This window comes from Sinocyclocheilus grahami, unplaced genomic scaffold (genome assembly GCF_001515645.1).
Source record: "Sinocyclocheilus grahami isolate Dianchi unplaced genomic scaffold, SAMN03320097.WGS_v1.1 scaffold667.1, whole genome shotgun sequence".
Taxonomy (NCBI): Eukaryota; Metazoa; Chordata; class Actinopteri; order Cypriniformes; family Cyprinidae; genus Sinocyclocheilus; species Sinocyclocheilus grahami.
In genome coordinates this window covers 584,413-600,781 of record NW_015505846.1, presented here as the reverse complement: position 1 = coordinate 600,781, position 16,369 = coordinate 584,413, and the positions used below count along the sequence as shown (strand labels likewise).

General features: G+C 35.8%; 2 protein-coding genes across 3 annotated transcripts in view; both read right to left on the bottom strand.

The window, feature by feature from the left end:
• LOC107558951 (vasohibin-2) overlaps positions 1 to 4,108 on the bottom strand; it is a 32,423-nt gene extending 28,315 nt beyond the window's left edge. The window contains exons 1-2 of one of the 2 annotated variants that reach the window (XM_016242666.1): positions 3,890 to 4,108; positions 3,319 to 3,778 (exon numbers count right to left, since the gene is read on the bottom strand). In XM_016242666.1, the coding sequence (XP_016098152.1) occupies positions 3,319 to 3,633 (315 nt within the window). In that variant the 5' untranslated portion in view covers positions 3,634 to 3,778; positions 3,890 to 4,108. Of the gene's footprint in view, positions 1 to 3,318 lie in introns of both variants that reach the window. The other variant, XM_016242665.1, reaches the window with a different exon arrangement.
• A 3,544-nt stretch (positions 4,109 to 7,652) lies between these two features.
• On the bottom strand, positions 7,653 to 15,200 carry LOC107558931 (feline leukemia virus subgroup C receptor-related protein 1-like). Its single transcript, XM_016242632.1, has 10 exons — positions 14,207 to 15,200; positions 13,453 to 13,597; positions 11,781 to 11,921; positions 11,228 to 11,295; positions 10,480 to 10,603; positions 9,915 to 9,952; positions 9,676 to 9,819; positions 9,374 to 9,485; positions 9,223 to 9,287; positions 7,653 to 8,237 (listed from the first exon to the last, which is right to left on the bottom strand). Exons 1-10 carry the CDS (start codon positions 14,864 to 14,866, stop codon positions 8,154 to 8,156), a joined length of 1,581 nt encoding a protein of 526 aa, XP_016098118.1. The 5' UTR covers positions 14,867 to 15,200; the 3' UTR covers positions 7,653 to 8,153.
• Between the last annotated feature and the right edge of the window lie 1,169 nt (positions 15,201 to 16,369).

The following is a 16,369-nucleotide window of genomic DNA, read 5'->3' as shown; positions in this document are numbered from 1 at the left end:
ATCAAATAAATGCAGCCTTGGTGAACATAAGAGACTTCTTTCAAATCTCAGGTAGTTTACATTTATCATCCTGTTGCCAGCTGTCTAGAACATGAACCCAGCAGTTGAGAACCACTGCTTGAAATTAATCACAGCACAGTTCTCATTTTAATTTATGTTCAGGATTTCAGTTCGGTGTTGATTTTCAAAAAGTGTCTTTGAATACAAATGACACTCTGAATATTGATTCTGACAGCCTGAATTCTCTGAGAGATGTTTCGTTTACATCTAGGCTCTACTCCACTGGCTCAACTGGGTATCTCCTTCCCTGAAAGGAGGTCAGCAATAAATAGGCCACAATCCACACTCACAGGGCCGTTAGCTGACCTCTGCCCACCCGTGGGACTGTAGCGAAACTTGAGACTCACATACTGTAGGTGACGATACAAGCCGCCCAGAACATTTGTCCATCTAAGAGAACAGATGTACACTTTTCAGTCGTTACAGTAACAAAGTCATTGCAGAAAACAAATGGGTCATTCCGAGTTACAGTCACGCAAACTTTGGAAAAATAATCTTTTTTGGGACAGGTATGTTGATAAAAGGATATATTTCTAGTTTCCACATTATTTGTTCTTCAGACATTCCTCTTTAACAGATGTACCAGCTGTATGCAAAGTGATACACACATGCTTTTTGACAGAATCATATAGGGCCTCAGAAATAGTGGATTAGTAAGTATTATGACATTTAATATTTTGGCTTTATTATTCATTTATGTATTTCTTTCACCATAAAGAACACATTTTTAGCAGGGGACCTTTGGTTGAGATGTCAAGGAGTGGCCCAAAAACAATTTGATAAAGGCCCAACTGTCAAAACAACAGGAATTATGCGGATTATCCCTAATAACACTCTAGCAAATGGATTGCATCCAAAAACCAAGGGATTGGCTACATTTCGCATGCATACACTACCATTTAAATGGGATTATTGGTAGGTCTTGGTAGGCGAAATGATTTCATGTTTTTGAAAGAAGCTTCATATGCTCACCAAGAATGCAACTGATTGATAAAAATTACAGCAAAAACTGTAACACTCTGAAATATTATTACAATTTAAAATAACTGTTTTAATATCTTTTAGAATGTAATATATTCCTGTGATAGCAAAGCTTGATTTTCAGCAGCAATTACTCCAGCATTCAGTGTCACACATAGTCCTTCATAAATCATTCTCATATGCTGATTTGGTGCTCAAGAAACATTTCTTATTAATATCAATGTTGAAAACAGCTGTGCTGCATGCTTAATAATTCTGTGGAAGATGGGATTCATTTTTACCAAGACAAAAAAACAGAAATGATGTGGATTATCTGTAATAGCACACGAGCAAATGGATTGTATCAAAAAACAAACCCAAAAGATGATTTTAGGAATGCATCTGTGCTATAAATTAGAATTAATACTCTATTTAGTTTTTGAATATTGTTAAACTGCACAAGCATGGACACCGCTGTACTGGTGGCCTATGTGGTTTGTTTACATAATAACTGCAGTGTCCTTGGATCCAAGGTCCTGGAGACTCTGATTCTCCATCAATGTGATCATTCACAGGTTCACAGTGAGTTCTTTCCCATGGACTGTCACTCTGTGGCTCTAACATGTCTGGCTAGTGTCACAGCCGTTCGCGTGACTCCTAATCTGGTTGATCTGATGGAGTCACTCAACGCACCTGTTCAACACTTGCTGGTGGGGAATGTCCCTTAATAAATCACTTCAACATCTAGGGATCTGACTCAACACTTTCGACCAATCAGACGCCTTTGTTCTGCACGCATCAGCACATATGAGCATGCTGGAATGCACAATAGTGTTAACTAAAACAAAAGAGCCAGAATAAACACACAGCTTGACCCTGTGAATGCTGTCCGTCTGAGCACTGAGGATTACGTAGTCTGCGATTAAGATTCACTTTATTCCCCTCCGAGGCCCTTCATCTGCATGCTCTATGAATCCTGATCAGGTCTGATCGGTTTATGTTTGGAGGTTAAAACAAAATTGTGACAAAGGGACATGCCAGCAACCTTAATCCTAGTGAAAGTCCTAAAATGTCACATGGCATCATTCCTCATTTGATGTGCATTAACAGAGGCATGTTTCTGCATAGTTGTCATTGGTTGGAACACATCTCTCATTTGCCTGGTTTGTAATGAAATTTATGAGAAGGGACAATGTAGCACAGTGTAAATCCACTCACATGTCACATAGTCTGCACTTCCTCTTGGTGGAAACTGGGTCACACAAATGGCAGTTTGTGAGATGCTATTTATATATAAACATTATTCTGGTAAATGTGTCCAAGGTTTCATATATAAGCCAATTTTGAGGTTCAACTGTTGATTTATTTTGTGAGTGTGCTTTTGAAAGTAATGGGTAAAAATACAGTAAAAACAGTAATATTTTTGAAATATTATTACAATTTAAAATATCCATTTTCTATTTTAATATATTTTAAAATTTCATTTATTCCTGTGATGGCAAAGCTAAATATTTAGCAGCCATTACTTCAGTCTTGCATGATCCTTCAGAAATCCTTCTAATATGCTGATTTGGTTTGCAAGAAACATTTCTTCTTGTTATTAACGTTTAAAACAGTTGTGCTGCTTAATATTTTTTGTGGTAAACGGGATACTTTTTATCATCACAAATGCCATTACTGACACGTACAATCGATTAAACGCATCCTTGCTAAATCAAATATTACATTTCCTTACAAAAAACAAAAATGGTTAGTACTGACCCCAAACTTTTGTACGTTACTATGTCAAATATTACTTTGACAGAGAAGATGTGTTTACCATAGTACAGTGATGTATCATCTATGAAAACTTTAATATATACCAAGGTAAAAAATTATTAGAGTCATGTACCATTGTACTTCCGAGATGTCTAGAAACACGTAAAACAATTGTATGACAATTGTCCTTTTTTTATCCATTGCATCAATTGTTTTTTAACTGTACATCTGTACAAACACACATACAGTGGCTGTTTCTCAAAACCAAGTAACTTGCCAAACATAGCAGCACTTTTGGACATTATATAAATAAGTTGCCATAGCTAGACAGCATTTTTATATATTTTGGGGTACCACATTTTTCACAAGCTGCCTATCAACATTTTGTGTATCACATATACATGACATTTTGGGGTATCATTATCAAGACAGCATTTTTGGACATCTTTATGACACCCAAAATATTGTCTAGGCATACAGCTCACTGGGTTTTGAGACTCAGACACTGCCTACATAAATAATCCACTACTTTCGACTTACTTTAGGGAGGTGTGTTGCATTTCGTATTCTATCCACCATCTCCTGTCCATCAGGATGAACTCTGGTGACATGTGACCACATTCTGTCCCAGGTGACGGTGTCTATTGGAAAGCCCGTCCTGTTCACGAAAAACGGGACCCCGCCGTCTTTCTCCTCTTCCTCACCGGACGACCTACCAGTGTTGTTCGCGGCAGTGGAAGAGGAGGATTCAGCAGCCGGACCGGTAGTGTGACAGTAAGTACTGCTGCTCTTAGACCGACCGTGTCTGCTGCTCTTGGCCGTTGAGCCGCTGCTGGTGGCGCTTGGTCCGGTCATTGTTCAGGAGTCTTCGGAGGGGAGTTTCCCCTTGTTTTGTTATGACTGCCCAGCACTCATGTACAAAGACATGTTGCGCCTCGAGCATGTATACTAATGTGCCAAAACCCACTCGGTCCTGCTCAAGTGTAAAAATTCAGGAGGTCTGAAAACGAGCCAAAGGCAGAAAAATGGTCAGCGATACCATATCTGTAGCAAACTACTGAGTGAGCTTCAGATCAGAAATGGTCATATATGTTCCCAGTAAACCGCATACTGTAGTTGGCGATCAGCTCCGGATCTCAGGGTGCCACAGAACATAACACCGATGAGGCGTCCGACTCCTGCGGAGGGAACACGGGCGAAATAATCCACGGTAGAATAATTTAACACCTGACTGTAGAGTATGTTAATAATGAATGATCTGATTTCCTGAGAAGGCGTGTAACCGCTTTCACTGACGGTCTCAGCAATGGTCACTCACTCTAGCGCTTTTTGATACTGTTATTGTATCGCCATAAACTACAGCCAACCACGTTCTATTGGCTTTTCATTGGATGAAGCAACAAAGTGAGGCGGGTTCAATTCCATATAAGGGCAATAGATCCGCACGTGATTGGCCAAAGTGGCGGAAATGGGCGTGAACCTTCGTTGTGTATCCAGCAGGGGGGGTTTGTGAGCTTTTAAAATGTGCATTTAAAGTGATAGTGTACTATGTCAAACCCAAACTATAAAAATATATTATACCATTTTAAAAAATGCCCAACGTTGAGGGCATTACGTTTTTTCTAATAAGTAAAATAATTGTTGCACCTTTTCATTCTTTCCGTTAAAAATGACCTCAAAACACGTGAAAGTAAAAACTCACAGGAGTGTTATTTTAGTGTCATTGAGATACTAGTGTGGTTTTTATTATTATTTTGAATTAGTTTTTATTTGAATCTTCTCCTTTTTTTATTATTATTATTTTTTCATTTTAGTTCAAGCTTTAGTATTATTTTTATTATTTATGCCTATGTAGCTTTTAGTCATTTTTATTTCAGTTTTAGTATTTTAGTACATTAAAGTTATACTAAATGAAAAATGTTTCCTTGAAAACTAGCTGAATTTTTTTTTATTATTATTTATTTCGGTTTTATTTTAGTTCAAGTGACAGTGATGCATTTTTAAGGTTTTAGTTAGTTAAGCTAACTATATTAACCCTAACTCAGAGTGTCGTTCTACCAATAAAGAAGAAATACCCAGTGTCTAAAATATATGGATGATATGAAATTAGCTTATATTTAATTACAATTTCATAAGAAAATAAAAATGTTTTATTCCTGTTGCCCTGTTATTCCTGTTGAGTAGTGGTGGTATGTAACAACGCCCTGTTACTCATTGTTCGGGCACAGAAGCATCTTTCAGATATCTCCCATCTCCAACCAGTGCTGCATATTTTGGATGTTTCCCCTATAGAGCACACCTGTACCCACTCATCAGCTCATTAGCAGAGGCTTCAAGGCTTGAACCAGGTTGACGAATGATTATTTTATAAATAGTATAAAGTATCAATTTTATATATGTGCTTATTTCATTAGCTGTGATCATATTTTATATGATTTATAAGATCAAACATTTTATGTTATTTAAATATATTTTGTATATTTCTATATTTTAGTATATTTCTATTTCGACTGTCAATTCTATCTCCTCTAGGTGTCTGAAATAAGAAATATATCTTACCCAACTATTTCAGACTGCTTTTAGCTTCTGCTCTTCCTTCAAGGTGAAGTTCAAAAAAGCCAAACAAGACAGTTGTTGCGATAAAACACATCTAAAGCGCATTTAATTCCAACTGAATGGTGTTTTAGTCATGAGTGACAAATGACAACTGTCCTGTATGATCACTAGAGAGTGCTCCAACCCTTCTAAAGGTTTGCATTTCATCAAAGACTGGACTTGGAATTCATTCAGCCTGAACAGCTGAATCTGTGTACATACTCCGTGCTGTTTTGTAGATAATCTCAGCTTTACGTGTGCGATCTATTGTTGTTTTTCTTGTAAACTTTATAGGCCTACTAATTACTAACTATATGTTCAACGTCATCATAATATTTTAATACAGATTTAGTTACTTCCTAAAACGTCTTTCAAGAAATCTTATTATATATATATATACACAGTGTGCATATATATATATATACTGTATATATAATTTTCATGTGGCCTCAAGAGAGTGGTAGTAGGCCCATTAAAAATTCAGAGAAAAATTGTGTATTTTTAAGTGTAAAAATTAATAAATATTTTAAAAAAGAAATAGCAATTAGATTACAGTAAATAAATCTTACCTCACAGTACTGTAATGAGTAGAAAATATGTAACTGAATGGAAACTAAATATTGTTAGAATAATATTTTACACTTTCATGATATTAATTTCTCAGTATAAATTGTACATCTAAATAAGAAACTACATAGATGCCATTGCAAATTTTAGGATGGAAGTTCTTTGCATGAGAATCATCATAACATTTTCATGTGGCCTCAAGAGAGTGGTAGTAGGCCCATTAAAAATTCAGAGAAAAATTGTGTATTTTTAAGTGTAAAAATTAATAAATATTTTAAAAAAGAAATAGCAATTAGATTACAGTAAATAAATCTTACCTCACAGTACTGTAATGAGTAGAAAATATGTAACTGAATGGAAACTAAATATTGTTAGAATAATATTTTACACTTTCATGATATTAATTTCTCAGTATAAATTGTACATCTAAATAAGAAACTACATAGATGCCATTGCAAATTTTAGGATGGAAGTTCTTTGCATGAGAATCATCATAATGATCACATTTTTAAAAAAAAACAGTTTTAAATGACAAACATTTGCAATATATTTACGTCTATTATTTCACATTTTATTGAACAAGTTTTTTTTTTTAAATCAGCAAACAGCATAACTTAATTTTGACAAGATTCTTTTTATTATTTTACAACAGCAGTGATAGAAACATGACACATTTCCACTCCTCCAGTATCCAGACTGCAATGCAAACGAGTTCTTGCACAGAGTTTTACTTTACAGTGAATTTCCCAGCATCATTTGTGACAATCACGTGAAACTCAAGTCCGCACAGCTGTCTTCTTTAACCAACAAGTATACTAAGTAGAAACAGTACAAATTGAAACCAAAAATGAATACAAAAAATATCCTGAAATAGATGCCATTGCAAATTTTAGGATGGAAGTTCTTTGCATGAGAATCATCATAATGATCACATTTTTAAAAAAAAAACAGTTTTAAATGACAAACATTTGCAATATATTTACGTCTATTATTTCACATTTTATTGAACAAGTTTTTTTTTTTAAATCAGCAAACAGCATAACTTAATTTTGACAAGATTCTTTTTATTATTTTACAACAGCAGTGATAGAAACATGACACATTTCCACTCCTCCAGTATCCAGACTGCAATGCAAACGAGTTCTTGCACAGAGTTTTACTTTACAGTGAATTTCCCAGCATCATTTGTGACAATCACGTGAAACTCAAGTCCGCACAGCTGTCTTCTTTAACCAACAAGTATACTAAGTAGAAACAGTACAAATTGAAACCAAAAATGAATACAAAAAATATCCTGAAAAAGCTATCTTTCCAATAAATATGCTTCTAAAATACAAAAAATTAATAAACGGCAAACCTAGGTTTATATAATAATAGTGCTTCTTTCTACCACACATCTGAGGTGTGACATTTTCATTAAACTTCTCTAGGCCTGTCAGCGACACAATCTTGTAAATGGATCACATTCCTTTTTGAACGAAACACATTCTTAATGTGGTACACATACTGACAGATTGATTTGTGCTCTCTGGAAAAGACTAAACCAGTGTAATGTTCTTTTATGTTTTTCAGGTCAAAAAAGCACTACACAAAATTTGCTTTTATCTCACAATGACTGCATAAGCACTTAAAAATGACGTCAGTCTCATCATGGTAAGTTAATTTTCTGAAACACATGTTTACCCATGCACTCAATTTTTCATAAAAGATCATTTCGGTTTACAGAACACTCTTCATTTAACATATGGGCAATCTTCATCATCCTGAAAAAATAAAATGAGAATTTATAGCCTTTGTGGAATTATTACATGATCAGCAGATGTACCAATGAACAACACTGCTTCACAGTAGCACACAGTCAGAAAGGTCCTTTGAGACGAAGCAAACAAACATGCTGTTCCAATCACACTAACAGGATTGTGCATATAGGCATTACAAGCCCTGTTAAATACCTAACATTTGGTCCACAATTCTTGAAACAAATAAAAAGTATCATGCATGTATCATATACAGACAGACTGTATGTGCACATTTCGGCCTACATTTGGAGAAATTAATTCACAGCATATTTGTGAACACTTATCACTGTCTGTTTTCACTGAAAATTCTTTATAATATCATAACATTAAAGCAAAATAAGGAGATTTCAAGTCATCTCAGGAGAGTCTGTGATCTGTTGTGATGTCTGCTGTGCTGTTGGAGACGTTTAAGACTTAAATTGAAGTCTCACAAGGTAAGCTAGAAGACTCCTGCTTGACGTCACTGGATGCTTTTTCAGAAGGCAGCTCAGTGGGAACCTTCAGGAGAGACAAACACATGTTCAATTAAGATTTCATTAAGACCTGGAATGAAGACCTGCATTTCCCTAAAGACAGCAATAAATTGACAAAAATGTTTATCCTGAACAACAGGCTACCGAAAGCCAAATCCAATACCATTCAAAGTTTTGGGGTTGGTAAGATTTATGAATGTTTTTGAAAGAAATCGCCTATGCTCACCAAGGCTGCATTTATTTGATGAAAATACTGTAAAAACTATAATATTGGGAAATTGGAATACAATTTAAAACAACTGTTTTCTACAGTAATATATTTAAAAATGTAATTTATTCCTGTGATAGCAAAGCTGAATTTTCAGCATCATTACTCCAGTCTTCAGTGTCACATGACCCTTCAGAAATTATTCTAATAAGCTGATTTGGTAAAACATTTCTTTTTATTATCAATGGTGAAACAGTTGTGCTGCATAACATTTTTGTGAAAACCATGATACATTTTCCCAAGATTCTTTGATTAATAGAAAATAAAAAACAGCATTTATTTGAAATAGAAATTTGTGTAACATTATAAATATCTGAATAAAAGTTGATGAATAAACATTCTTTAAAGACATCATACTGAAAATATGATGTGATGTGATGTAATATGAATATATATATATATACACACACATATATACAGTGTATATATATATATATATATATATACTGTATATATATATATATATATATATATATAAAGAAATCAAATTTCTTGACATTACATTTTATTCTAATATTGCAAGGCAAAATGCCTGTTTTCTCTACCAATGTTAAATTTTTTAATAGACTAGTTTGGCCCCTTTTCTCAGGCACACAGCATGGCTTTTGTCCTTTATGACTTTGATCTTGCACTAAACTGAGTATAAATACACTGAGATATCTTGATCCTCGTTGTGTTTGGCATATTTAGTTCACAAAAGTGATGAAAAGCAACACTGGAAATAAAAATGAGGTGGACTTACTGCTTGTCCTTTGTTTATATTGCTCACATTGACGCCGTGTCTTTTGAGGTCTGATTTAATCAGAGCTGTAGAAACAACACAGAAGTTTCTTAATGCTCTTCACTAACAATACTGATTAATGAGAGAAAAGCCTGTAAATAGGAAAATTCACCTGTTAGGATGATGCCAAGGAAAATCCAAGCACACAAGAAAATGTTTCCGCTGAGTGGGCTATAGTATGTGGTAAGGTGCCCTTGGATGAAAGTAAAAATGATGCCGAACACCTAAAATTAAAGACAGTAGAGTATGAGACAGAAATATGCAAATAACAATGACTTTTCAAGAAGAATCTAAACATCTGCATCTTTCCAGGCTGTTCAAACTGAAAGTGGTTACCATGGCATTTGGAAATGATCAATTGAAAGCTTCCAACAAAAATGAAACAAGTCAGGAATGAGCAGGTCCTATACATACCTGTGCAAATGCATTCAGAAGACCAGATGACGTGCCCTCCGACTCAGGGTATGTGATTTCGACCCCAAATTCGAAGCCAATGGGAAGGTAACCAGTCATAAAAAACCTTTCCAAAAGAATTGTAGTAACATGAGGCATATACACCTACCTGGCAGTGAAAACTATTTGAATGTGAGGCACTAATGTACGGCATGCACAAACATGTTTAAGTGAATCAAACAACAATAGAGAAGCAAAACCTGACCAATGACCACTTCTGCGGTTTTGACACACAGAACTGTGCCATTGTTCACAAGAATGTCTTAAAACACTTGCTTTTGATCAATAAATATTAAAATAAAATAAAATATATACATATACATAAATAAAAGTATGTGTGTGCATGTATATATATTTGATAAATAGAACATTCAAAAGAATGGAATTGATTTGAAATAGATTGTTTAAAATGTATTTGAAATATAAGTTTTTGTTACATAATAACATTATAAATGTCTTTACTGTCACTGAATTGATCAAATTAATGCATCCTTGCTGAATAAACGTATTTATTTCTTTAAAAAACTTTCTGAACTGTGTTTCATACATAGCTGAACTATTGACAATAAAAATGGATCTTGTTTGTCCACAATATTTTGCCAAAATGTGACCGCATCTTAAAAAGAGAAATTTTTGTAATAAAATAAATATACTCAACCTAGTGAAAAAGATTAAAAGATTAGCAGCTAATAATCAAAATCCGACACTAATATGACTGCCGGAGTTAAATACTTAAGCCATTTCAATTCAATTCAAATAATATGCGGTTTGGCAGATATACATACTTATAGGTTTTAGTACGATCCAACCAGATTCCACACAGTATGGAGCCAAACATTCCAGCCACCACCAAAGTCAAGCCGATTCTCCCTGTGTTTAGCTCTTCACCCTAAAGAAAGAGTTTTTAAGAGTTCAAATTAGCATTGCAATCATTTTTAAACATACTAGTAATACTGTCCTCAAGTGAGCTTTGATTTCAGGATTTTGGGAGCTCACAAAAGCAAGATCAACAGGCCTCCAGGCCAAAGTCAAGAAAACCTTTAGCGATCTTTTGTTTATAATTACAACTAAGGGTATTCATAGCTTAAGGGATTTGTTGCAACCAAGCCCAGAATGTGTTCTGGGCCTGGTCTACAACACTTTTGACTAACATTCATTCTTTTGTCAGGGACACCTCTTTCAAATGGATCTCACAACAAGATATGGAAGTGTTATGCACGGTAAGAAATATCACATGGTGTGTGGTCACTAAACTTAAGCCTGGTGGGAAAGCCTGCAGAACATTCAGACACATCAAACTTCACACAGTGCTTGTCTTTTCATTTGGACTCTGTTATGAGTAGCAGGCATGCATGAAAAGAGGCTAATGAACTGCAAGAGCCTGGACAATAAATCGGTGACCAGCCGCCCATTCCCAGCAAACAGTACCCAAGTGCGCCTGAGACAAATGCCGAGAGACTCCTACACACATGCACATGGCATTTTCATGCTGAGTTTATCAAAGGCCACTTACCGGATAATGAAAAATTATCATTTGATTGAGAAGTGTAGATACAGAGTAGAATGATCCGGTCATGATGCCTAAAACAATATCAAATATTTAACAATTATGTTGAAAAAAAGATTTGGCAATGTTTGCTGAAGTGCAGAACTTTCTACATAATAAAACTGAAGTTGTAGCAATAGAGAAGGGTTGATACTGTATTATTACTGTTAATAAGTTAAAGTTAATAAGCCATATACATGGCGAAATAACAAATCATCTCATAATGAATGGTGTATGGTGCGCGAAAGCACAGGGAACAATAATTACTAAAATAATTACTAATTAAGTTTTTAATTATTTAATTACTGCCACAAGCTAATTAAAATAATTACTTTTAGTTAAGTTGTGGCACTGGGTTGTTTGCAAGAACCAAAAGGCTCAACAAGCACACTTGAAATGAAAATCTGTCCAAAAACACTTGCTTTTCAATAAATAAGTATTATACAATTTTAACAACGACATATGTTTGAGTAAGGGATGACAGAATTTTAATTTTGTATTAAATAATTGTCTTTCTCACCATAGCTGATGAGGAGCAGAATGAATGGCTTGTTCTTGAAGAGGTTGATGATTGATTTCTTGTATGAATAGTCTTCGGCTGGACCAGTGGAGAGAACAGCTTGTGCTTTGCTGGGTGGGAGTGCAGGTCTGTCCTTGATGACTGAGAAAACGAATGAGAGAGACACACATGAACTTCTAATTCTTATAATCTAACTACTGAACATGTCTACAGCTGTGGTGAGGATTAACATACTTGTATTCATTTTGATACTCTTTAAAATATGCATCACTGTTGCATACAACTATCTTGCCTGTGTTTATAAAACAGCTCTTTTCCATATTCTGATGACAGATTACATCATTATATGCAAATATCATGTGCAAGGTGTTCGTTACAACTTGTTTGTGTATTGTGAACTATAATGGCATAAAAGCATGCAGAAGACTGAATGAGAGAAGGTTGTTTTCCATGATTTGTTTAGACCAAGCATTAATACATGTATCAGATGCAATTAAATCTTTATGTCCTGCATAAAGTTGTTCTACAAAAAAAGTTGTAACAATGTGAAATGTAAAATGTATAGTAGGACTGTAACGATATGACGGTTTATCACGGTTTGAACGTGCACGGTTATCATACCGTAAACATTTGCATATCTACGGTATATATATATATATATTTTAATGAATGAAAAAAATCTAATATGTCTCACAACTGCACATGCAACTTATTTCTGCTCGGCTGCTTCACTCTGCATTCACTTGGCTGCTTACACGCACATGCACCTGAGAAAATTACAGAAACAGAGATAATATCTAATCTCCCCGCCGAAAAAAAAAGTTATCATCAAATATCTGGGATACTTCGTATGTTAAAAAAAACGAACGCGGGGTTGTCCTTGGTGATGGATGCAATTTGCAAAAAATGTGGAAGCAAAGTGACTGCAAAAGCAGGCAATACATCCAACATCTTCGCTCATATTCGCGAACACCATCCCTCCGTGCAGATAAAGGTATGTCGCATTTATAAAAAGTTATAAGTTGAGGCCGTATGATTTCCGTGATGCAGAGGGAATCCCAGTGCAGTCGTGAACATGGAATTTACAGTATAACGAGGATGTCACGTAAAACGCGCAATCTGATGGATGGATAAGTCGAAAGTAGTTATGATATGTGTCTGTGAATATTAAAGCGCAAAGAGACTGCTATATAAATAATCTGCTTGTTTCTGCATGTCTCTGAGTGGCGCTGTTTTATCTACTGCAAACTGAAGTAGGCATACATAAATGCTGTTTTCAGCGTCTAAGATACATAACCATGAGCAGAGCTTCTCTGAGAGAAAACGTAAATAAACATTTCCTAGTTTTATTTGAGAAAAACCATTGTCAAATACTCTCTGAAACTCAAAGGTCCGCTACAACCCGTCAAAATAAAAGTTTACTTTTTATATAGTTTTTTTAATTCATTCTTTTTTTTTTAATTAGAAGGGAGACTTCAATACTTTCATTAAAATGGATTCAAGTTTGTTTTAATAAAGGATTTGTTCACTCAAATAACTTGCTCTTGTTCTTTTAAGAGTCATTGTTACTGATAAGAATGATGGTTTAATATATACCGTGATAACCGCGATATTTTCTGAGATACCGTGAAAATCTCATACCGTTACAACCCTAGTAAATACTAGTTATTACCAAATACTGTTAGAAAGAAGAGCAGAGTTGAAATTCCAGCTGTTCCATAGAACATTATGCTGATGTTGTGGCCCATGAGTTCTTTGTTGTCAGCTGTGTTGGGAACCAGTACAGGTGGGAGCAGGAAACCTATGGCTACACCAAGCTGAAGAGAAATAAGACCATATTACACAAAGTCTCAATCAGTATATAAAACAATAATAAAACACTAGACACTTTAAGACTAATAAATACACACTGTTAAATATTTCAGGTCACACTTTAAGTTATAGAGTTCATATTACTGTGCATTTAAATGCTTAGCACCCTTACAAAAATGTACCATGGCTACCATAGTTCCTGCCAAAATAATAACATACAACAAAAGTCAATGGAAACCAAAACTGCTTTGTTACCAAATTTCTTCAAAATATTCCCTGTTGTGTTCCACAAAAGAATGAAAGAAAGTCATACAGGTTTGGAATGGCAATTTGCATTTTTGGGTGAACTATATCTTTAAGATAATTATAAAATAATATTAGAGAAAATTGCCGGTAGGCTATCATCTCTATCTCTTAAAGTGATAACATTTTTGCATGATATTTTTTTAGAAGGGAAAATGCTACTTAACATAATAACGTGAAATTATTTAATAATGCTGACCTGACTCAGCTGTACGGAAATTTAAATGCAAAAGCAAATGACATAATATGTGAAATGTCAAGTAATATTTAACCAAATTGATCGTTAATGGCATGTCATTTACAGGTCACACCTGGTTGCCCAACACCGCTGCGGCACAGGCCGTGGAAACTTCTCTCGGGCCGAACCAAACCGACGCGATTCTGGAGGGGAGGCCGAGGATGAACACCTGTGCCACAGAGCATATGATCTGTGCGGTCATGGTGACCCAGAACAGGCCGGGCCCCACGCTGGCGCACTTCACCCACGCGCCCAGGGCATTCAACCCGGCCCCTAACAACGCCGTCATCCGCAGCCCCTTCTTATCCAACAGCCACGTCGCGGGGAAGATTAAAGGTACATACGTGGCCATATAGACCACGGAGAGCCAGTCAATCGCGATGCTTGACACATTATAATAGCCCATGAAGATGTTTGCAATGATGCAGTACTGGATCCACTGAAAGGCGTTGACGAGCGAATAGAGGCTGAACACCGCGAGAACGGCAAAGCGCCTCCAGTAGAGTCTCGTCTCCAGCGTTCCGTTACTCTGTTCACCGGACAGCATCGCCTCTTTCTCGTCCGGTGGTGGAAGCTCCTGTTCCAGCACCTTCGGATCCAGCGTTATACGGACCGATCCATTGGAAAGCTCCTTGTAGGCGCTGTCCTCGTTTGTATTTCCTTCAGTGACAGCGCCGTCAGGTGTGCTGTCGGGCAGAACATGCTGCTCCTGAAGAACCTCACCTGCCACCATTTCGACTAAATTAACACCCTTCACTTAGACATAGGCCTACACGATTCTAGTTCGTATCAAATTTGACTAGATGTGTAATTCTCTTCCGGTTGCGGTAAGCGTATGAGACAAAGAGATGATGATGATCCACTTGATAATAACGCAAATAAGACACTGTAATTACAAATCATCAGCTTGAATTTGGGCCACATTTCCGATCACTACCGGCTTCAGCAGCATGCGAGTGATGATGGCGTGATGTGCGCATCCTCCTCGGATTTGCTTATTCCGCTTTCCCTCGTCGACCGCTACAGTGAGTAGATTTATAGGCTTGGCAAGGACCAATGAGAATGCAGATGGGGCGGGGCAAGTAGGCGAGCGAGCCCTACAGTACAGCACATCTACACTGCTAAGTAGACTAGGAACAATGCGAGCTGCGTTGAATGGCGCTTCAGGCACTTTTTTCTTTTCCCCATACATAATGGGGGTATCTTAATTCTCAAACCAAATTTATTGCATTTTATAAACTATAGACAAACTTTATATATAAACATTCTGGAACAATAAAAAAAAAAAAACAAACATGCTGAAAGCATGTAGCCTAAATTTGTCTTTTTTTGTCTGGTAGCTAATGTTAGGCCTACCTCTTGCTCTTGAATTTTTTTTCCCTTTATTCCATATTATTAAAATAATATAATAAATGTCACGGCGATATCAATGTATGCTAGGTTCAGTCTGGGCTTGAAATGTGGGAGACTTTTGCAAAATCCTCTGTCAGAGTTAACGTGATAATGTAAGAGGCTAGATTACATATGTTTAATGCAATTTTTAAAGTAATTGCGACTTTTTATCTCACAATTCAGACTTTTTTTCACAGAATTGTGAGATATAAACTCACTATTGCGAGCTATAAAGTCAGAATTGCGAGATAAAAATCTCAAAAAATGTATCTCACAATTCTGACTTTTTTTCTCAGAATTGTGAGAAAAAAGTCAGAATTGCGAGATATAAACTCGCAATTGCGAGAAAAAAAGTCAGAATTGAAAATGTATATCTCGCAGTTCTCACTTTATTTCTCAGAATTGCGACTTTATGTCTCGCAACTATGACTTTTTAACTCGCAATTGCAAGTTTGTATCACGCAATTCTGAGAAAAAAAGTCAGAATTGTGAGATTAAAAAGTCGCAATTACCTCTTTTATTTTTTATTCAGTGGCGGAAACGGGCTTCCATACAACGCACTACAAATGAAAAAAAAACACATGCAAACACCAGCAAATTAAGAAAACATCTTCATCAATTTGACAACACACGCGCTGCAAATTCTCACAACCCAAACAAATACAGAAACTCGCTGCAAATACAACACAAACAAAGAAATCACTTCCCTTAAACATTTCCGATGTGGTCTGTGCATGTTTGCAGCGTGTTTCTGTTTTTGTTTGTTTGTTTTGTATTTGCAGCGTGTTTCTTGGTTTGTGTTGTGAGAATTTGCAGCACGTTTCTGTATTTGGTTGTGTTGTGA

Coding starts and splice junctions, on each gene's coding strand:
- LOC107558931 (XM_016242632.1), bottom strand. CDS start 14,866: ATGGTGGCAGGTGAGGTTCTTCAGGAGCAGCATGTTCTGCCCGACAGC. Junction 13,598..14,206: donor CAGCGGTGTTGGGCAACCAG/GTGTGACCTGTA, acceptor ATTTCTCTTCAG/CTTGGTGTAGCCATAGGTTT. Junction 9,953..10,479: donor GTATGTATATCTGCCAAACC/GCATATTATTTG, acceptor ACAATGGCACAG/TTCTGTGTGTCAAAACCGCA.